This window comes from Anopheles darlingi, chromosome 2, assembly GCF_943734745.1.
Source record: "Anopheles darlingi chromosome 2, idAnoDarlMG_H_01, whole genome shotgun sequence".
Lineage (NCBI taxonomy): Eukaryota > Metazoa > Arthropoda > Insecta > Diptera > Culicidae > Anopheles > Anopheles darlingi.
Window position 1 is genome coordinate 66,308,301 of NC_064874.1, and position 24,784 is coordinate 66,333,084.

General features: G+C 46.8%; 4 protein-coding genes across 8 annotated transcripts; all 4 read right to left on the reverse strand.

Moving 5' to 3' along the window:
• Positions 1-5,242: 5,242 nt before the first annotated feature.
• Positions 5,243-7,300, reverse strand: LOC125950666 (cytochrome P450 CYP12A2-like). Its single transcript, XM_049678858.1, has 8 exons — positions 7,111-7,300; positions 6,773-7,019; positions 6,590-6,706; positions 6,368-6,524; positions 6,193-6,308; positions 5,956-6,109; positions 5,638-5,886; positions 5,243-5,575 (listed from the first exon to the last, which is right to left on the reverse strand). The coding sequence occupies exons 1-8, from the start codon at positions 7,298-7,300 to the stop codon at positions 5,243-5,245; spliced, it is 1,563 nt and encodes a 520-aa protein (XP_049534815.1).
• Positions 7,301-7,811: 511 nt separating this feature from the next.
• Positions 7,812-14,808, reverse strand: LOC125950667 (cytochrome P450 CYP12A2-like). Of its 2 annotated transcripts, none has more exons than XM_049678860.1 (8): positions 14,740-14,808; positions 9,479-9,725; positions 9,277-9,393; positions 9,047-9,203; positions 8,851-8,966; positions 8,632-8,785; positions 8,320-8,568; positions 7,812-8,238 (listed from the first exon to the last, which is right to left on the reverse strand). In XM_049678860.1, the coding sequence occupies exons 1-8, from the start codon at positions 14,768-14,770 to the stop codon at positions 7,909-7,911; spliced, it is 1,401 nt and encodes a 466-aa protein (XP_049534817.1). In that variant the 5' UTR covers positions 14,771-14,808; the 3' UTR covers positions 7,812-7,908. The 2 variants fall into 2 exon arrangements, with proteins under 2 accessions (XP_049534817.1, XP_049534816.1); XM_049678859.1 differs by lacking the exon at positions 14,740-14,808 and adding an exon at positions 9,786-10,063.
• On the reverse strand, positions 10,912-18,170 carry LOC125950664 (probable cytochrome P450 12a5, mitochondrial). 4 transcript variants are annotated; one of them, XM_049678856.1, is made up of 8 exons: positions 17,750-18,170; positions 12,563-12,809; positions 12,364-12,480; positions 12,130-12,286; positions 11,934-12,049; positions 11,714-11,867; positions 11,403-11,651; positions 10,912-11,333 (listed from the first exon to the last, which is right to left on the reverse strand). In XM_049678856.1, the coding sequence occupies exons 1-8, from the start codon at positions 17,937-17,939 to the stop codon at positions 11,001-11,003; spliced, it is 1,563 nt and encodes a 520-aa protein (XP_049534813.1). In that variant the 5' UTR covers positions 17,940-18,170; the 3' UTR covers positions 10,912-11,000. The 4 variants fall into 4 exon arrangements, with proteins under 4 accessions (XP_049534813.1, XP_049534812.1, XP_049534814.1 ...); XM_049678855.1 differs by lacking the exon at positions 17,750-18,170 and adding an exon at positions 13,430-13,623; XM_049678854.1 differs by lacking the exons at positions 10,912-11,333; positions 11,403-11,651; positions 11,714-11,867; ... (2 more) ...; positions 12,364-12,480; positions 12,563-12,809 and adding exons at positions 15,295-15,627; positions 15,705-15,953; positions 16,016-16,169; ... (2 more) ...; positions 16,666-16,782; positions 16,857-17,103 and having other exon boundaries at positions 17,750-18,117.
• Positions 18,171-19,147: 977 nt separating this feature from the next.
• On the reverse strand, positions 19,148-24,784 carry LOC125959463 (uncharacterized). The gene is made up of 16 exons (XM_049692285.1): positions 24,557-24,784; positions 24,242-24,488; positions 24,048-24,164; positions 23,815-23,971; positions 23,629-23,744; positions 23,409-23,565; positions 23,100-23,348; positions 22,703-23,026; positions 21,712-21,964; positions 20,806-21,052; positions 20,615-20,731; positions 20,381-20,537; positions 20,185-20,300; positions 19,965-20,118; positions 19,654-19,902; positions 19,148-19,576 (listed from the first exon to the last, which is right to left on the reverse strand). Exons 1-16 carry the CDS (start codon positions 24,759-24,761, stop codon positions 19,244-19,246), a joined length of 3,198 nt encoding a protein of 1,065 aa, XP_049548242.1. The 5' UTR covers positions 24,762-24,784; the 3' UTR covers positions 19,148-19,243.

Below are 24,784 nucleotides of genomic sequence, written 5' to 3' on the forward strand. Positions count from 1 at the left end.
GTTCCGACCCAACGATCATCATTGGCTACGCGACGCGTTTTATGTTGCGCGTCTGGATGCTTCTCAATCTAAGAGTCAAGGAAGGGAGGAGCAGGAGGAGGAGCAGAAGCAGCAGAACTGGCCACGACACGACACCCAGTCGGGCTCGGTTTCGTTTGAAAAGCGTTTTAAATCTCCATAATCCATGAAATATTTATATCTCTCGAGCAGCACACACCCGACGGCGATGGCGATGATGATGCTGCTGTTGCTATTGCTGATGATGAGGCCAGCAGCTAAATTGAAATAAAAACGGGAACTAATGTGTTATTTTTGATAATTCAACCAGCAAGCATGCGAGCGAACGAACGAGCGACCGGCCCGGCCATTCCGTAAGCCCCGGAGAGACGAATCATTTATCACGAACTCGCAGCCTTGCGATCGCTCCACGCTCCGAGTTTCGTGCGAGTTTTTTTTTCCGGCGGATTGGAGCTGCCCGTTCATCATGATGATGAAGATGATCAGAGGCTTCCCTCCCCCCGTTAAAAAGGCATGGCTGCATTGGCAGGGCCCGGTCGTGGTCCAGGGACAGGGGGAAGTCTAGATAGAGATTCCTGTGCCCCGTTCCATCCGAAGCAACGGTTTTGGGTTTCAGGTGCTTTGGCGAAGCTTTTCGTGCTGACCGTTGGTCGCTGATGACGCGCTGATGGTCGCTGATCGTACCGTCAACATGATTGTTAATCATTGCCTTTATTCCTCTGTGTCTCTCTCGGTGCCCGCGGTACGGAACACGGAAGCCACGGTGCCGGTGGAGTCCGGTCCGGATTTTGCGGTCCTCGCGCGCGGAGTTTGAATTTTAAATTAACGCAATTCGAGCTGGCCAGCTACCGATTGAATTCAGCCCCAGACAAGCGAGGGTAAGTGTGTCCCGGCCGTTGTTTCGTCGGATATCGGATTGCTGTCCGCCGGAGCGACGGACGGATTGATTGGGTGATATTCGATTGGGTGGAGATGTTCCTCGACGAATCGTTTCATATTTCGCTTCCAACGCGCATCGCAGTTGGCGTGAGAAAGTCCTTCACATTGTCCGGTCCGGATGAGTCACGTCGAAGTGATGGTCCTTGGAGGATGCTGTCATCTTCTTGAAAAGCGAAGAATATTCGGCGAAGGTAATTGATCAATTCGCGTCTCACGAACTGGAGACTAATACTCCATTTGCTCCATCCCACTGATCACTCACTGAAATTGGTTGGCCCAATCGTTCGGCACCTTCCCGTGCTAAATGAATCGCAAATTTGACGATTGGTTACCCCGCGATCGGCCTCTGTTTCGTTGCTTTCTGCCTTAGTCCCCCCTCAAAAAAAAAAAGATACTGTAATGTGTCAATTTGCGGCTCGCATCACTCCGATCCGATTCCGTGCCAAAGTGAATTAGCGATCGCATCCGACTCATTTGCCTACCACGGAATGTTCCTCTAAGCGAGGACACGAAACGGCCAAGAAACTAAAAAGGGAGAGCAGCACAAAAACTCCAAAAGCACAAAAAAAAACACTCTTCAAATCAAAAACTCCTCCCCGGTGCAATGGCGGCAGCAGCAGCAGCAGCAGCTCCAGCAACATGCTTTTGACGCCCTCTCCTGACGTGGAAACCGTGACCGGGAAGGAAGGGGAACGCGCTTCAAAGAATTACTGAAACTCATCCCATAATGAGATAATTTAAAGTTTCCAAATTAACTCGGCCCCCCGCCCGGCCCGGGGACCTACGGGGCCATTCTCGAAAGGCATTCCCTTGCCTTCGCTCCACACATCTCCTCTTCCCCGGGAGGGGCACCATTTTCGGAGGATATTTTATGTTAGGTCGGCCACCGCTGCAATGTTATGTTCTTCGTTTTTGGGGGATCAAAGCCCACGAAACTCTCTCGAACGTCACGGAGTTTTGATTATCTCTGTCGAGGTCGAGGCTTTGAAGCGCGGACCGTGGATCGAGGATCACGGGCGTGTGCTGGCGCGCGCTTCACGAGGAGTGAGGTGTCTGGGGGTCCGAGGATCGACCGCCATCGCCATTTCGTGTGGAGTGTGGAGCGATAAGAGGCCCCGCGGGCCGGGAACGAACCGGATAGAAGAGAATGAGAAATGAGGGGCGACGAAGGGGAAGAAGTAGAAGAAGAAGAAACAGAAACCCATAAAAACTTGATTTCACCGACCCCAAAGAGGGGGGTAAGGTCGGGTGGCTGCGCGAGGCAGATTGCTTCACATAATGAGTTAGTTACACTTAACATGTTCTTTCAGCATCGGACCCCGTCCGCGGCGTCGTCGGAAATGGGAGGAGAAAGAAAGAATGCCAGGAAGCGGTTGGAGGATGAAAAAGACGAAGTAGAAGCGAAACGAAGAACGTACAGTAGAACCGCAGAAGAGCAGAGAATGGTGGAAGGATGATCGCGCGGGGACGGGGGACGCGTTGATGATGATGATGGTGATCATGGAGACGCACCTGAGGATCGTTTCCAATCAAAGCCGAAAACGAAAACAGAAATGGAGAATTATATTTCAGGAAACCATCTCGTGGGGTCTCGTGGAGCGAGCTTGTGGAGCTTTTTTCGTTTTTGTTTCTTTGGGGGGGAAAATGAGGATGATGGAAGGCCGAAGAGTGGAATATAATTGTTTTTTTTTGTGTTATGTTTTTTTTTTCTCCTACTTTTGGGCCATTTGTGCTCCGTCCCGGGTGGAAATGATAAATGAAGCATCGCAGTCGGGAGTGTGATACGAGGAACCAAACATAGATCCTGCCTCCCAAGCATAGATACCGGGGGATTCGTATTTAATGGAGCCCCCTCCACCCCAAAAACGAAACAATGACCGTGCGGGTGTCCGGGAGGATAGAACACAGGGCGCGAGAGGACGTCGCGTGATTTATCTTACTGTCTCTCAATTAGGACCCCGGACACGGACACAGAGACGGTAGTGGAGGGATCGGTGGAGTCTCCTGCGGTGCTTTGCGTTGCTCAAAACGTGAAACGATCACCAATTTTCATCACCAGCAACGAAATATCTTCCAAATAACACAACCTAATGAGCTAGCCCACTCGATCGATCGGAGAGCATATTTTCCACGCACACACACGTAATTCTCCACCAGCCATGTTCAATAATTGGCAACGATCGAGCCACGCACTACGTCGTAGCATTCGCCAGCCACGAAATTAACCATAATGCGCCGCTCGCGGACGAGCAAATTGATTGATCATCCCCATTGGATGGGGAATGGCGGCGCACCACCCGCGTAAGATTGCGCGTTTATGTTTTAATGCTCGATTTATTTCACTTTAGCTCGCGCACCAGTGCAAATGGCGCTGGCCTGGCTTCCCCTAACGAGCCCATTAAACCTCGAGCGTTACCGCGCGTTACACATTACGCTAACAATGCGCTGCTTTACGCCAACGGTGGGCCACTAGGAGGGGAATGGGGCAGAGGTGCTTTATGGGACACCAGCCCGGGTTGGTGCAGTGAATGATGTGCATCATTATGACCGCGGGTGCACGCACGCACGCACAGACACGTCACACCCCTCGCCGATGGCGCTTCGAATGTTTGCTTTTAATGAGCGCCAATCCGCTCGCGCGCGTGTGTGTGGAGCTAAATTCAAGGAATCCCCTTCGTGACAGGACTCGTGTGGCTCACCATAATGGAGGTGCATGTGCCCGAGTCTCCGGCTTCGGGCCCTTTAATCCAAGACGAAAACGGATCGACCGCACGATCCTGCTCGTGGTGGTGGCCGCTTGTCTCATTAATGATGCTAATGAAATTGTGAAAATAATGAACATTAAGCTGATGGCCCGGCGATGCTGCGATGGGGCTCACAGCTAATCGTCACATCGTGATGCGAACACTACTGCGACCGCCATGACCGTCTGATGATGACGTTTACCTTTGGCAGAGAGAGAGCCTCGCAATGGCCCCAAGCGTGGTGCAAATCAGATTCTGCATAAGCATTGCATGTATCTGGAGGCAACGGTGGCTAAGATTCCCCGGGGGGGGGGGGGGGGGGGGGGGGGCACTGAACTCTCGAAGTGGTGGTGGTCAGTGTGGACCAAAAATTAATCACCACCAAAAGGGACCCATTGGTAGTCCAATACACACCTCTACCCCGATGCTCGGGCAGCTCAGAAGCAGCTCATTTGCATGCTAATGTGTTGACGACGTCGGCGTGCGAGAGTGTTCGTGGGGCACGATCACGCCACGCAGAACTCGAGCGAGGGTTGTTGCACTTTAGTTTTCGCAACAAAAACAAAAATGGCTACTTAAAAGCAGCCAACCAACTAGCCAGCCAGCCAGCACGCCAGCATGCAGTTTGCTTCATAAATTTTTCAGCCCCAGTTGCACTTGCTTCTCGCTCGTCCTGAGGCCCCGGGACGTCAGATCGAAGTGTCTCGGGGGGGTGGGACGGCTACAATGTCTGCTGCCGGTGGCCACGAAAGCTCATTTCCATGCGGCGGTGCTGGCCACCGGCAATGGCAATGTTTAATAATTGAGAAATTATGCACAATTTAAATGAATTTGTTCGGTAATTACTCACCATTCGGGGCTAACCGGCGACGCCGGTGCCTTGGCCTGGTGATGGGCGGTTTTGCGATAAGATATCGCGCGTGAGCGCGCACACGGACACACACGCACGCACGCACACACACAGCCAGCCTATTTGCATTCATGTGCACAGTGCACGGTGACCAGCCACAGCCGTAAATTATGTTATCAACTTTGCAATCACTTTTCTAGATAAATAACATCTCGCTGCTAGCGCAGCGGGCCAGCCAGCACAGGGAGAGGTGTTTTTTCGTTGGTGTTTCGTTGTTCCACTCGTTGACCTGCAATTCAACACTGGCAGGCTAGGCGTGAAGTGAATAGCTTGTTTGGGTTTTTTTTTATTGAAATACGTAATTCCAGGTGGATTTGCATTTCACATTTCAGTGGTTCAGATGCTTGAGCTGCAAGTTGTTGTCCAGGTCAGTAACTGATTACTACGCGCGTGTCCCCGCATTGTAGCGCTCGCTTATCATTACGAAAGGTGATGATGATGCTCCACGATTGTTGATGATAAGAAGCAAAGCGTCTGCCGTATATCTGCAAATCACTGTGTGAACACCTGCGTCAAACACCTGCTGCCCATTCCATAGCCCCATATTCTGCGGTGAGTAATATGAATTCGAATGAGTTCATTGTTAAATTAAAATTTATTTCCATTTGATATTCCATATTAAACCCTGAGTCTAACATTCCAGATCCATCAACTGGAACTGCAATGGGTTGGAGGGAGTGTTGATAAGATTAGTCTTAAACTTAAGCTCGTCATAGTTCCAGCGCAGCTCGTAGTTCCGCACAAACCGTGCAATGATGATCTCCATCTCCATTATGGCGAGCCGCTTTCCGACGCAGCTCCTAGCACCGAAGCCGAAGGGCAGAAAGATGAACGGATTTGTGTCCTTGGCACTCTTGACACCGTCCACGCGCTCGGGGAGCCAACGCTCCGGAAGATACTGGCTAGCTTGATCGAAGAATATGTTATCCCGTTGTAGCACCGACGTCATCATGGCTACATCCGTCTGAAGACAAGGTGGAAAGCATGACAAAAGATGGACTACGATCCTTCGACCCAACTACTTACCCCTTTGGGGATGCGATACCCTTGCAGTACTATATCCCGTCCGGCAGCGCGTGAGTTACCGACCGTTGGCTGGTACAACCGTAAACCCTCCTTGATGCAAGCCCTGAGGTAAGGTAGATTCCGCATGTTTTCCGTCGTCAGCGGGGAATCCTTGCGAGGTAGGATCGCACGCAGCTCTTCTCGTAGCCTTGCCTGCTTCTCCGGATTCTTGGCCAGCGAATAGAGCACCCCAACTGTACTAGACGATGTCTAAAAGAGAGATTGTCTGCAGGGCATCAAGCTTGTACTAAAATTTTGAACTTTTGAATATCTACTCACAGTATCTACACCGGCACCTATAATGTCGAGAGACATCACAACCGCCACATTCTTGTTGACCTTCAACAGCTTCTGCAAAATACTCTGATTGCTGGTGTCCGTAGGGTTTTGATCGATCTTCTCGAGAGCGTCATCGACTTTAGCCTTTATGATGCTGACAGTAAACAGAATTTAAACGCAGTGTGGTCAGTTGTTGATCTCGACGATCGTAGCGTTCTGGTTCGAGCACACACTTACTTGGTCAGTTCATCGAGCACATTCATCAGTTTCTTGAAGGTTGGAGTTGGGTAGATCTTCCAAATCGAAGGCTCAATATCCAGGCGGTACGATAAATCCAAACTTTCTCGAACCAGCTGTGTGGTAATGATTAAAATTGTGAAGTTGTACACCCTTCGGCATTGCGAGTACAAACCTTGATGATGCGTTTAGCTTGTTCCGATTCGCCAGATTTCAGTACGCCAAAGCGTGTATCCACAGCTAACACGCCCACGGTTTCCAATGCCCACCGGTTTAACCATTGATCGAAATCGGCCGGCAGTTCGTTCTTTGCATCACGCAAAGTACCAACACTGTGCACAGGACGATCGTGCAGGATGTTAGTTAATGTCGAACATGTTAATCACCTTCTACTTACATTTCCATAAACTCCCGTGCTACAGCATCAACTTGCTCCACGTACAGTCCAACGGTTTTCGGTTGCATCATCACTGGATTGCTGATGGTGCGCATCTTCTGCCATTTTTCTCCTTGTCTGCAACAAATAATTGTGATTGTAGAGACACGCACCAAAACTTTTGCCAGTGCGAAAAGGCCTTACTCATTCGCTAGTCCACCCGATTCTCCAAATATTTCCGGTCGAACCTTCGTCCGATAGTAGGTGAACGTGTCCATACCACGGCGCACCGGCCAGGATCCTTCGGTGCGAAAGACTTTTTCGAAATCTTGCGGCTCAAAGGTTAACACCACGTCCGGTTTACCGAGCATACCTCGAATACGAACGATATTTCCATAATCTTCTCTCAATAATCGATGGAAATCGGCCATCGGAACCCCTTCGTAGCGACCTATTATCCGTAGAAACGTATCGTATGTACTGGGAGTATAGGATGCCGAGGAGTCCCATCGGAAACCAAGCGACGATCAGGTCCTACGTACCTCCTTTCATGAACCCCCGGAACATCTCCATCAACGATGGACTCGGGATGCTCTTGAATGGCTTAGCCGATTGCCATTCGGGATCGATCGCATCACTCGCCGTCGACGCACTCAGATTCCTTCGGAAGCCAATGCTGCCTATTTGAAACGACCTCACGTAGTATAATCTCGTACTAGAAAGGAAAGCCATCGTCTCACACAAAAAAAAAATCGAACGCTCTGCGTACCACTGTTCGTTAAACACTGAAACGCCTCTGATTTGCCAGTCCGTATGAAGCTACACTCTGCACAAAATTCGGGAAACAACTGAACGCTCTTATCATACGACGCTGATTACGTTATCTATAACAACGCACCAACAAGTGTGAATCACTTTTGCGCGACTGCAAATAAAAGAAGAATACTGCTTTATCAGTGTCTGAAGAGGCGCACAATTGAATTTGATTATGTTTTATCGGTTTGCTTGCTGCCTTTGCTTTTTTTTGAATCAATACATTGCTACGTCATGCACGAGTGTGCGTATTTGATGGATTTTAGGGACTTGCAACGATACCCTAAAATAGATCCTTTTCTTTTGATTTTTTTTAAACATATTTAATGACGGGCGAGCCGTATGTTTAATTTTTTTTCTTTTGATTGGTACAAACATAATAATTTACAAACATATTATAAGGTTTATATTTATTTTATCGAGCAATCTTGCCCCAAAAAGTTTGATTCAATATCGAGTTTTTTTTGTAATCTTCGTTTAATATACTTCTAAAATTGAACGATTAATACATTCACCAAAATCTCTTACTATGCTACATCCTTCAGCTCGAACTGCAAAGGACTTGATGGGATGTTAATAAGGTTAGACTTCATTTTCATGTCAGCATAATTCCATCGTAACTCGTAGTTTCTCACGAAGCGAGAAATAACGATCTCGATCTCCATCATGGCGAGCCGCTTTCCTACGCAGCTTCTAGCACCAAATCCAAACGGTAGGAAAATGAAAGGGTTTGTATCCTTGGCACTCGCAACACCCTCCGGACGATCGCTGAGCCAACGCTCAGGAAGATACTGTTCGGCGTCGTGGAAATATCGGTTATCGCATTGCAATGCCGGCGTTACCATCGATATATCGGTCTGTAAAAACAAACCAGAGAACGATTTTCACTAAATTTAGCAAAAGAAACATTTCCATCACGGTCATGGTTCGAAACAAACCCCTTTAGGAATACGATATCCTTGCAGCACAATGTCCCGTCCGGTAGCGCGGAAATTTCCAGCAACCGGTGAATACATCCGCAAACCCTCCTTGATGCAAGCCCTCAGGTATGGTAGGTTCCGCATATTTTCCGTCGTCAGCGGGGAATTCTTGTCCGGCATTATAGCACGCAGCTCCTCTCGAAGCTTTGCCTGTTTCTCTGGATTTTTCGCCAAGCAGTACAACACTCCAACCGTAGTGGATGAGGTCTAGGGACATAAAAATGTCAGAGGTCAATAACCCAGCACGATTGGTAGCATGCCACTTATTACCGTATCTATGCCGGCCATTATCATATCAAAAGACATAACCAAGGCAGCATTCCTGTTGACCTTGAGCAACTTCTCCAGTACACTTAGATTGCCTTCGGTTTTTGGATTTTTCTCGATTCGCACCACAGCTTCATCGATCTTTAACATGATAAGACTGTAATTGGCAAATAGAGTGTAAAGATCGCTCTTCCATAGCCCCATTTCTTGCGGATTTTATACTTTGTCAGATCATCGAACACCTTCATAAGCCGGTGGAATGTCGATGTTTTATAGTACTTCCAAATCGAAGGTTCAATGTCTAGGCAGAATGTTAGCTCGAAGATATCTCGAACCAGCTGAAATCAAATTGAATAATATATGTCGATCTGCCACTCACACTTCTCCTATCTTGCATACACATTCCCATTGACATTACCGAGATGATGGTCTGGGCCTCTGCTGATTGATTTGACCTCAACACACCGAACCTCGTATCTAGCGCCAACAATCCCATGGTCTCCAGTGCCCAACGGTTTAACCACTGGTCAAAATCAGTTGGCAGCTCGTTCTTCGCATCGCGCAAACTATCTACACTGTGATAAGAGCAACAATTACGAATCTCATCTCACAATGCTCGGCATACACACAACGAATCGTCTTACTCACACGGCCATAAACTCTTGAGCGATCTCATCCACTTGATCCACATACAGTCCAACGGTTTTGGGATGCATCATTACCGGATTGGTGATCGTGCGCATCTTTTGCCACTTTTCTCCTTGTCTGAAAACGTCCAGCGAAAGTTCAAATGTTTGAATATACAAGAATCCAGATTCTAGAGAATCCACAGTGTTTAACAGCATCTCACTCATTTGCCAATCCTCCAGATTCTCCAAAAACATCCGGCCGCACCTTCTGCCGATAGTAGGTGAACGTATCCAGACCGCGGCGTACTGGCCACGGGCCCTCGGTACGGAACACTTTCTCGTAATCGTGCGGATTGAAGCTGAGAACAATATCTGGCTTTCCCAAAATACCCTTCATGCGAACAAGGTCTCCGTATTCTTTCCGGAATTGATTGAACAATGCAAGAACTGGCATATCAGCTTTGTTTTCTAAAAAGGGAAGAGACGATTAGCTCCTGCAACACTGTGGCTGTGATTCGCGTTTCACACCTTCTCGTCTGAAGCCTTTGATAAGGTCCATAAACGTAGGGCCTGGGATACTTTCATAGGGACGCGCCGATTCCCACTCTTGATCGATGACACTCGGTGCTGCTTGCACACTCTGATATCGTTTGGAATAAATCGATACTGAACGCCAAGATGCACTGCCAACCCGGGAAGTAACAAACCGCAGCGCCATCGTGCCACTTACGCTTCGATACCTGTTGAAAACTCACGCGAAACTGTCGCGCAATCTACAACCAACTGAACGCAACCGGTGTCGGCACTATCTGCTGAACGTACATATTCATTTGCGTGAAGTTAATAATAGAGAACAGCGTTCTTATCGCCATATGTCACTAACACAATGCGGCCGCACAATGGCCTTTAGCATATGCCGTCAGGGACAGTGTGGTGGTCGTGTCGCGTCCACTCTCACGCTGTCGCACAATCAACATGTAACGCAAAATCAAATTGGTTTGTTCAGGGTGGTGTGAAGGTGAAGGTTACGGTAAAGTAAACGTTACGATGAAGCAATAGTCTCTATGTTGATACTGAATAGAATGCAATGAACTCTTCTACTTTAGATGAATTTTAAATATGTATTTTCGATAAACGGAACATTTTTCAATGACATTGAAATCTCGAAATAGTTAGGCTAATAATAAAAAAACGGTCGAAATGCTTTTATTTACATTTCAATTTATTGCTGACAATGTACGCATGCTTCTCACGTGCTAATTGTAAGCAAGTGATTATTTTAATTTTTTTATATAAATAAATATTGGGCTGTTCACTATCCTATCCTTCAGGATTCGTTACTCTTCCTTGATTCTATTGACCTTCAGAGTAACAGTAGAGTAGTTATTTTTGTATATTATAAACTAGCAGTCTATTCAACAGTAATGACGATAACCCTGTTCCTCGTGTTCTCCTTCTTCAAAAACATTTCATGGATGGAGATTTGTAATCGTTCAATGCTCCCTTGTATAGCTACTAGTACGAACTCACCCAATATATGTTGCTTTATCTTATCAATGCACTCGAGCGATGTCCAATCGGTTGCAAGACAAAGGATGCATTCCTCAACACTTCTTCCAATAAAACGCCTCACAAGATAAACAAACATGCAGTGTCACCAAACGTGATACATTTATATAAAAGCCAATATCTTATACAACGTTTTGGATACTTAATTTAAAATACCTCCAAAAGTATCCTCGATCAGTGATCAACCTCTTTCAACTCGAACCGCAATGGATTAGATGGAATATTGACAAGTGTGGCTCGCACTTTGAAGTCCTCATAGTTCCATCGTGCCTCATATTTGCGGATGAGGCGCGCCGTTATGATTTCCATCTCCATCATGGCTAGTCGCTTACCAATGCAGCTCCTAGACCCGAATCCGAATGGTAGGAAGATGAACGGGTTCGCGTCCTTACCACTGGGAATGTCTGCATCGCGATCTGCAAGCCAACGTTCCGGAAGGAATTCCTTGGCGCGAGTGAAGCGTTTCTCGTCATGCTGCAACACCAACGAACCCATCACGACGTCCGTCTATGAAATGGCCAGTAGTTCAATGATAGCTAGTATTCCCTTATAAAATAGAATTCTCTTGTTACTTACGTCCTTCGGAATACGATATCCTTGTAGCACAATATTACGACCAGTTGCCCGGAAGTTACCAATTACCGGAGGATACATTCGCAATCCTTCCTTGATGCAGGCGCGAAGATATGGTAGATTACGCATATTCTCCGCCGTCAAAGGTGAATCCTTGTTAGGCATGATTGTGCGTAGTTCGTCGCGAAGTTTCGACTGCTTGTCGGGATTCTTGGCCAAACAGTACATCATGACCATTGAACCGGAAGATGTCTAAAGCAGGAAGTTTATGTAAAGCGATTGCTTAAGTGAAGGGTTATGTTTCTAGTGCTCACGGTATCGATTCCTGCCATTAGCATGTCCAAGGCCATAATCACGGCCACGTGTTTATCGATCTTAAGCAGCTTCTCCAGGACACTCTGGTTCCCTTCGGCAGTTGGATGCTTCTCTATTCTCTTCACAGCATCATCTACCTTGGCCATGATAATACTTTAACATACAAGGATGCATCAAATGTTACAGAATGTTGTGGTCGTTGGATAAACGGTTGCTTACTCTGTTAGTTCATCGAATGTAGTCATCAAGTTGTTGAAGGTTGGTGTTTTGTAGTACTTCCATATCGAGGGTAATATGTCCAGTTGATAGCTTAAGTCAAAGATGTTTCTCACAAGCTAATCAATAGTAAAAGTATCATGACCATTGGGTGCATAAATCATTGCCAAACTCTGATTAAAAGTTCCCTACGACTTACCGCCAGGATCTTTTTCGCTTCCTCAGTTTGGTCCGTCTTCAAAACACCGAACCTCGTGTCCAATGCAAGCACACCCATTGTCTCCAGGGCCCAACGGTTAATCCATTGATCAAAATCGCCCGGTAGCTCTTGTTTTGAGTCGCGCAAACCCGCTACACTGCGGAACACAATCGAAAACAAGGTCTTATTCATCATTCCAAACAGTTTGCTCTAATTCATATCATTAGAACATACATTTCCAAAAACTCACGAGCCACCTCATCCACCTGATCCACGTATAACCGCATTGTTTTGGGCTGCATCATGACGGGATTCACAATCGTGCGCATCTTTTGCCAGCTTTCGCCTTGCCTAGCGAACCAATCGAAGTCATTCGAATATTTCACTTCTGCTGCAAATCTTTAGTTAGCTTCAATAATGTAGCAGTACTTACTCCGTCACTAAACCACCCATTTCGCCAAACACGTCCGGTCGTAGTTTTTGCCGGTAGTACGCCATTGCGTCCAGACCACGCCTTACCGGCCAGGTTCCCTCCGTACGAAACACCTTTTGAAAATCCTCTGGGTCGAAGCTCATCACGACATCTTTTCGGCCCATCATACCCGGCAACATGAGGATCGATCCAAAATCATCCCGCAACCGGCTATGCAGATCGACCAAGCTCAGATCCGCATAACGCCCTGGATAAAATGCAGCATTAGGGGGCGATCATTATAGCTGGTCTAATAGATTACTATTTTAAGAAATACTATAAAGTAGACTAAAGTACAAATTCATAACATTATAGCTGTGGATCGTTTAAAAAAGGCAATATTTATTTTTAATCAAGCATGTTCTATATTCGTGTTTGAAATCCTTTACAATTCATAATAGGTCATCTGTTTCAACCGGTAAGAATTACATCATACAAGTATATCAACAATAATCCGGCGAGACCAACACAGCAAAAACATAGATGAACTTGAACTGTACGACGACGATCACAACGCGATCGCGCTTGAGTGTATGCAAAACATACACGACACCCTATCTAACCACCCCATGTCTACGCGACGTTCAAACAGCTGGTAGCGGAAGCGATCAAAACCGGCATTACGCATCATAACAACGGCTCGACGCTGCTTGACAAGCAGAAGCACGGACCGACTGATCATCGTATCGCGTGCGTGTGTGCGTGAGGGGGAAGATCACTCTACACGGGCGCCTCAGTTAACGTAAACGTGACGTCACCATGACTTCTCGCGCAAACTCGCCACTTGTCTTCATCAATCCATTTCTTCTCCCGGCCACTTCTACTTACCGCCTTTCATAAAACCGGTCACCATCTTCCAAATGTTCGGTCCGGGAATACTTTCGTATGGTTTAGCGGTAGCCCATTCGGAATCGATCAGATCGTCGTTGCTGAGTTGCGGTGCGGCCTGTACACTGCGCCATAGCTGCGAGATGGATGCGATCCCCCGGCGCACCACGATGCTACTCGAGCACAGCATAATGTCTGATTTCAAACGGTACACGGTTGTAAAAATCGGATCACCGGTTCTTCACCCCGAAAAACGGATTGGTTTACGCCAAACTTCACTGCAAAACTGACCACAGACTAGCGAGACTTGTGGTGTTTCGACCGATCAAGGTTATGTTCCACGACGTACTGATTTAAAGAAGCCAACAACCTACAAGGTGATCAGAATGATTAGGGCCGCTCAGTAAAACGGCGACTTCTTTTGTTGTTCCTATACGCAACCAAAGTGCTATATCACGATAGAATCCGAATCTCAAATGTTTGCGAGATGCGCACACGTCTGTGTGTGTGTGGGCGCGCGCAACATAAGCAAATGTTTACAATCCGTTATGTCTCCCAAACACGGGGCTTGGCTGACCTTGATGGACGGCTACAGAATTTGGTCAATAGACTTCGACCGTCCGCCGAAAAGTGTGCGTTCGCGAACAAATACGAGCGCACGAGTGAGAATTCATTTGCAAACCCCACTCGGTGGTGTGTTTGTGGAAACATCTACTAGCATCTTTCTTATCTCGGGGGGGAGGCGTGCCACTATGGAGTGATAACCGCAGTAATAACAGGGATGACGAAGCAACATTTCGGTGCAGATTGATATCAAGGGAAGTATGCTACTTGTAAAGGTGCAAGCAGCTACGCAGAACCAGATACGATAAATCCAAACATTCTCGAACCAGCTGTGTGGTAAAAATTGAAATTGTAAATTGTATAAATACACCCTTCCTCATTCTATGCTCGTAATAAAAATCCTTGATTATGCGTTTAGCATGTTCCGAATTGTCGGATTTCAGTACGCCAAAGCTTGAGAATCCACAGTCACTATCAGCATTTCACTCGTTAGTCAGTTCTCCCGATAGCCAGACCACGGCGTACTGGCCACGCACCCTCGGTACGGAACACTTTCTCGTAATCGTGCGGATTGAAGCTGAGAACAATATCTGGCTTTCCCAAAATACCCTTCATGCGAACAAGGTCTCCGTATTCTTTCCGGAATTGATTGAACAATGCAAGAACTGGCATATCAGCTTTGTTTTCTAAAAAGGGAAGAGACGATTAGCTCCTGCAACACTGTGGCTGTGATTCGCGTTTCACACCTTCTCGTCTGAAGCCTTTGATAAGGTCCATAAACGTAGGGCCTGGGATACTTTCATAGGGACGCGCCGATTCCCTCTCTTGATCGACGACACTCTGTGCCGCTTGCACACTCTGATATCGATTGTATTGTTGCATTGTTTACTATCATATCCTAAAGGATTCGTTACTCTTCCTCAATTCCATCGTCCTTCAGAGTAACAATCATTTATGTTTTTTTATAAATTAACAGTCCAATACAATAGCGATGACGATCACCCTGTTAGTCATGTTCTCCTTTTTCAACAACATTTCATGGATGGATATTTTAAACCATTTAATGCTCCCATGTAATAGTACGAACCCTTCCGATTTATTCTGCTTTATCTTATCAATTCACTCGAGCTATGCCCAATCGTTGCAAGACAAAGGATGGATTTCTCAACACTTCTTCCAATAACACCCCACAAGATAAACAAACATGCATTGCCACCAAACGTGATACATTTATTTAATAGCCAATATCATATACAAAGTTTCGGATACTTAATTTAAAATACCTCCCATGGTACCCTCGATCATTGATCCACTTCTTTCAACTCGAACCGCAATGGATTAGATGGAATATTGACAAGTGTGGCGCGCACTTTGAAGTCCTCATAGTTCCATCGTGCCTCATATTTGCGGATGAGGCGCGCCGTTATGATTTCCATCTCCATCATGGCTAGTCGCTTACCAATGCAGCTCCTAGACCCGAATCCAAATGGTAGGAAGATGAACGGGTTCGCGTCCTTACCACTGGGAATGTCTGCATCGCGATCTGCAAGCCAACGTTCCGGAAGGAATTCCTTGGCGCGCGTGAAGCGTTTCTCGTCATGCTGCAACACCAACGAACCCATCCCGACATCCGTCTATGGAATGGACATTAGTTCAAAGACAGTTAGCTGTATGGTAACTGCTCATAAAATTACTTTTCCTGGTCACTTACGTCCTTCGGAATACGATATCCTTGTAGCACTATGTTACGGCCCGTTGCCCGGAAGTTACCGACAACTGGAGGAAACATTCGCAATCCTTCCTTGATGCAGGCGCGAAGATATGGTAGATTACGCATATTCTCCGCCGTCAAAGGTGAATCCTTGTTAGGCATGATTGTGCGTAGCTCGTCGCGAAGTTTCGACTGCTTGTCGGGATTCTTGGCCAAACAGTACATCATGCCCATTGAACCGGAAGATGTCTAAAGCAGTAAATCTATGTAAAGCGATTGCTTAAGTGAAGGGTTATGTTTCTAGTGCTCACGGTATCGATTCCTGCCATTAGCATGTCCAAGGCCATAATCACGGCCACGTGTTTATCGATCTTAAGCAGCTTCTCCAGGACACTCTGGTTCCCTTCGGCAGTTGGATGCTTCTCTATTCTCTTCACAGCATCATCTACCTTGGCCATAATTATACTTTAACATACAAGGATCCATCAAATGTTACAGAATGTTGTGGTCGTTTTACAAGCGGTTGCTTACTCTGTTAGTTCATCGAATGTAGTCATCAAGTTGTTGAAGGTTGGTGTTTTGTAGTACTTCCACATGGAGGGTAATATGTCCAGTTGATAGCTTAAGTCAAAGATGTTTCTCACAAGCTAATTAATGGTAAAAGTATCATGACAATTGGGGGCATAAATGATTGCCAAACTCCGATGAAAAGGTCCTACCGACTTACCGCCAGGATCTTTTTCGCTTCCTCAGTTTGGTCCGTCTTCAAAACGCCGAACCTCGTGTCCAATGCCAGCACACCCATTGTCTCCAAGGCCCAACGGTTAATCCATTGATCAAAATCGCCCGGTAGCTCTTGTTTCGAGTCGCGCAAACCCGCTACACTGCGGAACACAATCGGAAACAAGGTCTTATTCATCATTCCAAACAGTTTGCTCTGCTTCATATCATTAGAACATACATTTCCAAAAACTCACGAGCTACCTCATCAACCTTATCCACGTATAGCCTCATTGTTTTAGGCTGCATCATGACGGGATTCACGATCGTGCGCATCTTTTGCCAGCTTTCGCCTTGCCTAGCGAACCAATCGAAGTCATTCAAACATGTTACTTCTGCTGCAAATCTTTGATTTACTGATAGCTTACTTACTCCGTCACTAAACCACCCATTTCGCCAAACACGTCCGGTCGTACTTTCTGCCGGTAGTACACCATTGAATCAAAACCACGCCTTACCGGCCAGGTGCCCTCCGTACGGAACACTTTTTCGAAATCCTCTGGGTCGAAGCTCATCACGACATCTTTTCGGCCCATCATACCCGGCAACATGAGGATCGATCCAAAATCATCCCGCAACCGGCTATGCAAATCGACCAAACTCAGATCCGCGTAACGTCCTGGATAAAATGCAATATTAATCAGCGGTCACAATAGCTGTTTTAATAGATTGCAGATTGAAAGAATGATTGATTGATCAAGAAAACAATTGAGAAAATCAAATGCATTAGCATTATTAACACCTTTATTGATACATTACGGGCGGGAGTATTAACACTTGAACATATTTTTAAACAGTCAATAATTCGAGTTTGCAAACCTTTACAATTCATAATAGATCATCTGATTCAACCGGTGAGAATTACATCATACAAGTATATCAACAATATATCATAAAGGCCAACACAGCAAAAACAGAGCTTGAACTTGAACTGTACGACGACGATCACGTCGCGATCGCGCTTGTGTGTATGCAGAACATACACGACACCCTATCTAACCACCCCATGTCTACGCGACGTTCAAACAGCTGGTAGCGGAAGCGATCAAAACCGGCATTGCGCATCATAACAACGGCTCGACGCCGCTTGACAAGCAGAAGCGCAGACCGACTGATCATCGTATCGCGTGCGTGTGTGCGTGAGGGGGGAGATCACTCTACACGGGCGCCTCAGTTAACGTAAACGTGACGTCACCATGACTTCTCGCGCGAACTCGCCACTTGTCTTCATCAATCCATTTCTTCTCCCGGCCACTTCTACTTACCGCCTTTCATAAAACCGGTCACCATCTTCCAAATGTTCGGTCCGGGAATACTTTCGTATGGTTTAGCGGTGGCCCATTCGGAATCGATCAGATCGTCGTTGCTGAGTTGCGGTGCGGCCTGTACACTGCGCCATAGTTGCGAGCTGGAAGCGATCCCTCGGCGTACCACGATGCTACTCGAGCACAGCATAATGTCTGATTTCAAACGGTACACGGTTGTAAAAAGCGGATCACCGGTGAAAAAACAGATAGATTTAAGTCAACTTCACTGCAAAATTGACCACAGACCAGCGAGACTTGTGGTGTTTCGACCGATCAAGGTTATGTTCCACGGCGTACTGATTTATCGATTACACCACCCCGCAAGGTGTTCCGGTTGATTAGGGCCGCTCAGTAAAGAGGTAAAGCTTCTTTGGTTGTTCCTATACACACACGTACTGCCATAGCTTGGTGGAATCCGATAATTGCGAAATGCGCGCACGCCGGGGTATGTGTGCGCGCGCGCAACATAAGCGAATGTTTACAATTCGTTATGACTCCCAAACGCAAGACTAAGCTGACCTTGATTGACGACCACCGAATTCGGTCATAGACTTCGATCGTCCGCTGAAACGTGTGCGTTCGTGTACAAACACGAGTGAGAATTCGTTTGCGAACCCCATTCGGTGATGTGTATGTGGAAACATCTACTAGCATCTATCTTATCTCTGCGGGAAGGTGCGCCACTATGGAGTGATAACCGCAGTAATAACAGGGATGACGCTGCAACATTTCGTTGCAGATTGATATCGAGGGAACTAAGCTACCTTTACAAGATCGCTTGCAAGCAGTTACGCAGAACCAGATACGATAAATCCAAACATCCTCGAACCAGTTGTTTGGTAATAATTAATATTGCGAAGTTGTATAAATATACCCTTCTGCATTACTAGTACAAACCTTGAAGGTACTTTTAGCATGTTCCGATTCGCCGGATTTCAGTACGCCAAACCTTAAGAATCCCCAGTCACTACCAGCATTTCACTCGTTAGCCAGTTCTCCCGATAGCCAGACCACGGCGTACTGGCCATGGACCCTCGATACGGAAAACTTTCTCGTAATCGTGCGGATTGAAGCTGAGAACAATATCTGGTTTTCCCAAAATACCCTTCATGCGAACAAGGTCTCCCTACTCTTTCCGGAATTGATTGAACAATGCAAGAACTGGCATAACATTTCATGGATGAAGATTTTTAATCATTTAATGCTCCCATATGATGCTATCTACTGGTACGAACCCTTCCGATATATTCTGCTTTATCTTATCAATGCACTCGAGCGATGTCCAATCGGTTGCAAGACAAAGGATGCATTCCTCAACACTTCTTCCAATAACGCTTCACAAGATAAGGAAACATGTAGTATTCACCATAATTTGATACATTTATTTAAAAGCCAATATCATATACAAAGTTTCGGATACTTAATTAAAAATACCTCCAAAAGTACTCTCGATCAGTGATCAACCTCTTTCAACTCGAACCGCAATGGATTAGATGGAATATTGACAAGTGTGGCGCGCACTTTGAAGTCCTCATAGTTCCATCGTGCCTCATATTTGCGGATGAGGCGCGCCGTTATGATTTCCATCTCCATCATGGCTAGTCGCTTACCAATGCAGCTCCTAGAGCCGAATCCGAATGGTAGGAAGATGAACGGGTTCGCGTCCTTACCACTGGGAATGTCTGCATCGCGATCTGCAAGCCAACGTTCCGGAAGGAATTCCTTGGCGCGCGTGAAGCGTTTCTCGTCATGCTGCAACACCAACGAACCCATCCCGACATCCGTCTATGGAATGGACATTAGTTCAAAGACAGTTAGCTGTATGGTAACTGCTCATAAAATTACTTTTCCTGGTCACTTACGTCCTTCGGAATACGATATCCTTGTAGCACTATGTTACGGCCCGTTGCCCGGAAGTTACCGACAACTGGAGGAAACATTCGCAATCCTTCCTTGATGCAGGCGCGAAGATATGGTAGATTACGCATATTCTCCGCCGTCAAAGGTGAATCCTTGTTAGGCATGATTGTGCGTAGCTCGTCGCGAAGTTTCGACTGCTTGTCGGGATTCTTGGCCAAACAGTACATCATGCCCATTGAACCGGAAGATGTCTAAAGCAGTAAATCTATGTAAAGCGATTGCTTAAGTGAAGGGTTATGTTTCTAGTGCTCACGGTATCGATTCCTGCCATTAGCATGTCCAAGGCCATAATCACGGCCACGTGTTTATCGATCTTAAGCAGCTTCTCCAGGACACTCTGGTTCCCTTCGGCAGTTGGATGCTTCTCTATTCTCTTCACAGCATCATCTACCTTGGCCATAATTATACTTTAACATACAAGGATCCATCAAATGTTACAGAATGTTGTGATCGTTTGACAAACGGTTGCTTACTCTGTTAGTTCATCGAATGTAGTCATCAAGTTGTTGAAGGTTGGTGTTTTGTAATACCTCCATACCGAGGGTAATGCATCCAGTTGATAGCTAAAGTCAAAGATGTTTCTCACAAGCTAATTAATGGTAAAAGTATCATGACAATTGGGGGCATAAATGATTGCCAAACTCCGATGAAAAGGTCCTACCGACTTACCGCCAGGATCTTTTTCGCTTCCTCAGTTTGGTCCGTCTTCAAAACGCCGAACCTCGTGTCCAATGCCAGCACACCCATTGTCTCCAAGGCCCAACGGTTAATCCATTGATCAAAATCGCCCGGTAGCTCTTGTTTCGAGTCGCGCAAACCCGCTACACTGCGGAACACAATCGGAAACAAGGTCTTATTCATCATTCCAAACAGTTTGCTCTGCTTCATATCATTAGAACATACATTTCCAAAAACTCACGAGCTACCTCATCAACCTTATCCACGTATAGCCTCATTGTTTTAGGCTGCATCATGACGGGATTCACGATCGTGCGCATCTTTTGCCAGCTTTCGCCTTGCCTAGCGAACCAATCGAAGTCATTCAAACATGTTACTTCTGCTGCAAATCTTTGGTTTACTGATAGCTTACTTACTCCGTTACTAAACCACCCATTTCGCCAAAAACTTCCGGTCGTAATTTTTGTCGATAGTACGCCATTGTGTCCAGACCACGCCTTACCGGCCAGGTTCCTTCTGTACGAAACACTTTTTCGAAATCCTCTGGGTCGAAGCTCATCACGATATCTCTTCGGCCCATTAATCCCGGCATTCGGATGATCGATCCAAAATCATCCCGCAACCGGCTATGCAAATCGACCAAACTTAGATCCGCGTAACGTCCTGGATAAAATGCAATATTAATCAGCGGTCACAATAGCTGTTTTAATAGATTGCAGATTGAAAGAATGATTGATTAATCAAGAAAACATTTGAAAAAAAAAAACAAACGTATAAGCATCGTTAACACTTTTTTGATACACTACGGGCTGGGATTAGTAACACATTTTAACATATTTTTGAACAAACATGTTCAATAATTCGAGTTTGAAATCTTTTATAATTCATACTAGGTAATTTGATTCCACCCGTAAAAATTACATCATACAAGTATATCATCAATAATCCGTCAAGACCAAGCACACGGAGGAAACGGAGCTTGAACTTGAACTGTACGACGACGATCACAACGCGATCGCGCTTGTGTGTATGCAGAACATACACGACACCCTATCTAACCACCCCATGTCTACGGGACGTTCAAACAGCTGGTAGCGGAAGCGATCAAAACCGGCATTACGCATCATAACAACGGCTCGACGCCGCTTGACAAGCAGAAGCACAGACCGACTGATCATCGTACCGCGTGCGTGTGCGTGAGGGGGAAGATCACTCTACACGGGCGCCTCAGTCAACGTAAACGTGACGTCACCATGACTTCTCGCGCGAACTCGCCACTTGTCTTCATCAATCCATTTCTTCTCCCGGCCACTTCTACTTACCGCCTTTCATAAAACCGGTCACCATCTTCCAAATGTTCGGTCCGGGAATACTTTCGTATGGTTTAGCGGTGGCCCATTCGGAATCGATCAGATCGTCGTTGCTGAGTTGCGGTGCGGCCTGTACACTGCGCCATAGTTGCGAGCTGGAAGCGATCCCTCGGCGTACCACGATGCTACTCGAGCACAGCATAATGTCTGATTTCAAACGGTACACGGTTGTAAAAAGCGGAACACCGGTGAAAAAACAGATAGATTTAAGTCAACTTCACTGCAAAACTGACCACAGACTAGCGAGACTTGTGGTGTTTCGACCGATCAAGGTTATGTTCCACGACGTACTGATGTATCGAAAACACCACCTCGCAAGGTGTTCCGGTTGATTAAGACCGCTCAGTAAAGAGGTAAGGCTTCTTTGGTTGTTCCTATACACACACGTACTGCCATAGCTTGGTGGAATCCGATAATTGCGAAATGCGCGCACGCCGGGGTATGTGTGCGCGCGCGCAACATTAGCGAATGTTTACAATTCGTTATGACTCCCAAACGCAAGGCAAAGCTGACCTTGATGGATGGCTACAGAATTCGGTCATAGACTTCGACCGTCCGCTGAAACGTGTGCGTTCGCAGACAAATACAAGCGCGCGAGTGAGAATTCGTTTGCGAAACCCAATCGCTGATGTGTTTGTGGATGCTTGAACACCACCACACCACTGCTACCAACATTTATCTAATCTCGAGGGGTGCGCCGCTGAGGAGTGATAATTACAGTAATAAGGGATGACGAGGCAACATTTCGTTGCAGATTAATATCGAGGGAGGTACGCTACCTTTACAAGCTCGGCCATATAAGGCATTGTATGATTAATGCGTCCGGTCATGCCCTCTCCACCTTCAACAGTACATTTCTCAACACGTTCCGATGTGTCATAAGTCAGGTCAGGTCAGTTACGCAAAACCAGATTCGATCATTTGCTTTACTTTATTCTTGAACATCTTGCAACTCAAACTTCAAGTCCGTTGATGGCACGTTCACCACGCTAGCCCTAAACTTGATCTCACCATAGTTCCACCGGACGTGGTACTGACGGATGAGGCGCGACACCAGTATCTCCATCTCCATCATGGCCAACCGGCGCCCGATGCAGGTACGAGCACCGAACCCAAACGGCATATACACGAACGGATGCGCTTCCTTGGCACTCGGACAGCCAGCGGTTTCCGGTCCACTGAGCCACCGTTCCGGCAGGAATTCCGAAGGCCGGGTAAATTGTCCTTCCTGGCGCTGCAGAACCAGCTGACCCATTGCTACCATAGTCTAAAGGAGGGGATAGAGATCGAATGAGTGAGACTGCAGCAGTCGATAGTACCGATCGTAGATCGTCAATTACCCCCTTCGGTATGCGGTATCCTTGCAGGACAAGATCTTTGCCGACGCATCGACCATTTCCGGTGGTCGGAGGATACATCCGAAGTCCTTCCTTGATACACGCCCGAAGATACGGCATATTTTTCATGTTTTCCGCTGTCAACTTGGAGTTCTTGTCCGGTAGAATCTTGCGTAACTCCTCCCGCAGCTTATCCTGCTTCTCCGGATTGTGCGCCAAACAGTACAGGATGCCAGTCGAACCGGATGAGGTCTAGGAACGTAGGAGTTGAATTGAGATTGCATCTACTAGCTGCTCAGCCTTACCACTGACCGTATCAACCCCGGCAAACAGGCTGTCGAGCGACATTATGAATGCGGCATTACGATCCACCTTCAGCAGCTTCTCCAGGATACTTAAACTGTCCGAGCTGACACTTGGATTCTTCTCCATCCGCACCACGGCTTCATCGATCTTTGACGCGATAATGCTGTAAATGGCAATGATACATAGGATCACGTACTGATTGCTGCTAATCAGCCATAGTTCTCACTGATAGAGTTCGTCCAGCGTGCGCATCAGCCGATAGAAACCGGGAGTTTTGATCTTTCGCCACATCGAAGGCATAATATCAAGGTAAAAGAACAGACTAACTGCATCTTTGGTTAGCTACAAAAAGAGAAAAGAGTGAAGATCTACCGAACTACAATCAATTGCCAAGCATCGCTAGTATACTTACTCGAATCAGCTTTTGAACTTCGGGCGTTTGCTCCCTGTTGAGCACTCCAAGTCGCGTATCCAACACAAGGACGCCCATCGTTTCCAGAGCCCAACGGTTAAGCCACTCGTTGAAGTCGGCCGGTAGCTCGTGCTTGGTATCACGCAATCCATCGACACTGGCAATGGTAGAGGTTCAAACATTAGACGTTGATCACTTTCCAAGGGCCTAAGACACCTTAAATGTTTCCGTACATGCCAATGAACTCCCGAGCCACTTCGTCCACCTTTTCGATGTACAGTTTGATGATCTTCGGCTGTAGCATGATGGGATTGACGATCGTGCGCATATTGTGCCATGCTTCGCCCTGTCTGATAGAGAGAAAGAGATAGAGAAGAAGGCCTTAGGGATCCTCAAAAACTTCTTCTTCTCTCCACACGAAACCTACTCCGCTAACAGACCACCATATCCTTTGAAGTACTCCGGACGCTGCTGCTTACGGTAGTAGACGAACGCATCCATACCGGTGCGCCGTGGCCACACACCTTCCGTGCGGAATACCTTCTCGAAGTCTTCCGGATTAAACGACAACACGATATCCTCACGACCGAACGAGCCTTTCATCCGCATAATCGGACCGTAAAGCTCCCGCATCCTACAGTTGATATCGTACAGCGTTGCATCCTTGTATTTACCTGCAAGTAGCATCCCGTAGTCGTTAGCGCTCCTCATCCACTGTCCCCACCCCAAATGCACCACTTACCGAACGGTCCAAACTCTTTGAGAAACCCAAACAACGTCGGTGACGGTATGTCATCGTAGGAGCGAGCATTATCCCACTCTGGATCGCGCTCGATGATATGTTCGGCCGCTGCTGGTTGTGACTGGGTACTACGCCATCGCAGCTGGCCCCACACTGGCGCTATGCTAGGTCGGGAGCGTAACGCGTTGAAGGTTATATTTAGCATTTTTCGCTGTCCCTTCGTCGTCG

Coding starts and splice junctions, on each gene's coding strand:
- LOC125950664 (XM_049678856.1), bottom strand. CDS start 17,939: ATGCTGTGCTCGAGTAGCATCGTGGTACGCCGAGGGATCGCTTCCAGC. Junction 11,868..11,933: donor ACATTCGATGAACTAACAGA/GTAAGCAACCGT, acceptor TGTATGTTAAAG/TATTATCATGGCCAAGGTAG. Junction 11,334..11,402: donor GATATCGTATTCCGAAGGAC/GTAAGTAACAAG, acceptor GCCATTTCATAG/ACGGACGTCGTGATGGGTTC.
- LOC125950666 (XM_049678858.1), bottom strand. CDS start 7,300: ATGGCTTTCCTTTCTAGTACGAGATTATACTACGTGAGGTCGTTTCAA. Junction 7,020..7,110: donor CCGGGGGTTCATGAAAGGAG/GTACGTAGGACC, acceptor TACGGATAATAG/GTCGCTACGAAGGGGTTCCG. Junction 6,525..6,589: donor GCACGGGAGTTTATGGAAAT/GTAAGTAGAAGG, acceptor TCCTGTGCACAG/TGTTGGTACTTTGCGTGATG.
- LOC125950667 (XM_049678859.1), bottom strand. CDS start 9,975: ATGGCGCTGCGGTTTGTTACTTCCCGGGTTGGCAGTGCATCTTGGCGT. Junction 9,726..9,785: donor CAAAGGCTTCAGACGAGAAG/GTGTGAAACGCG, acceptor TTCCCTTTTTAG/AAAACAAAGCTGATATGCCA. Junction 8,569..8,631: donor TAATGGCCGGCATAGATACG/GTAATAAGTGGC, acceptor TTATGTCCCTAG/ACCTCATCCACTACGGTTGG.
- LOC125959463 (XM_049692285.1), bottom strand. CDS start 24,761: ATGCTAAATATAACCTTCAACGCGTTACGCTCCCGACCTAGCATAGCG. Junction 23,566..23,628: donor ACGCTGGACGAACTCTATCA/GTGAGAACTATG, acceptor TGCCATTTACAG/CATTATCGCGTCAAAGATCG. Junction 23,349..23,408: donor TGTTTGCCGGGGTTGATACG/GTCAGTGGTAAG, acceptor CTACGTTCCTAG/ACCTCATCCGGTTCGACTGG.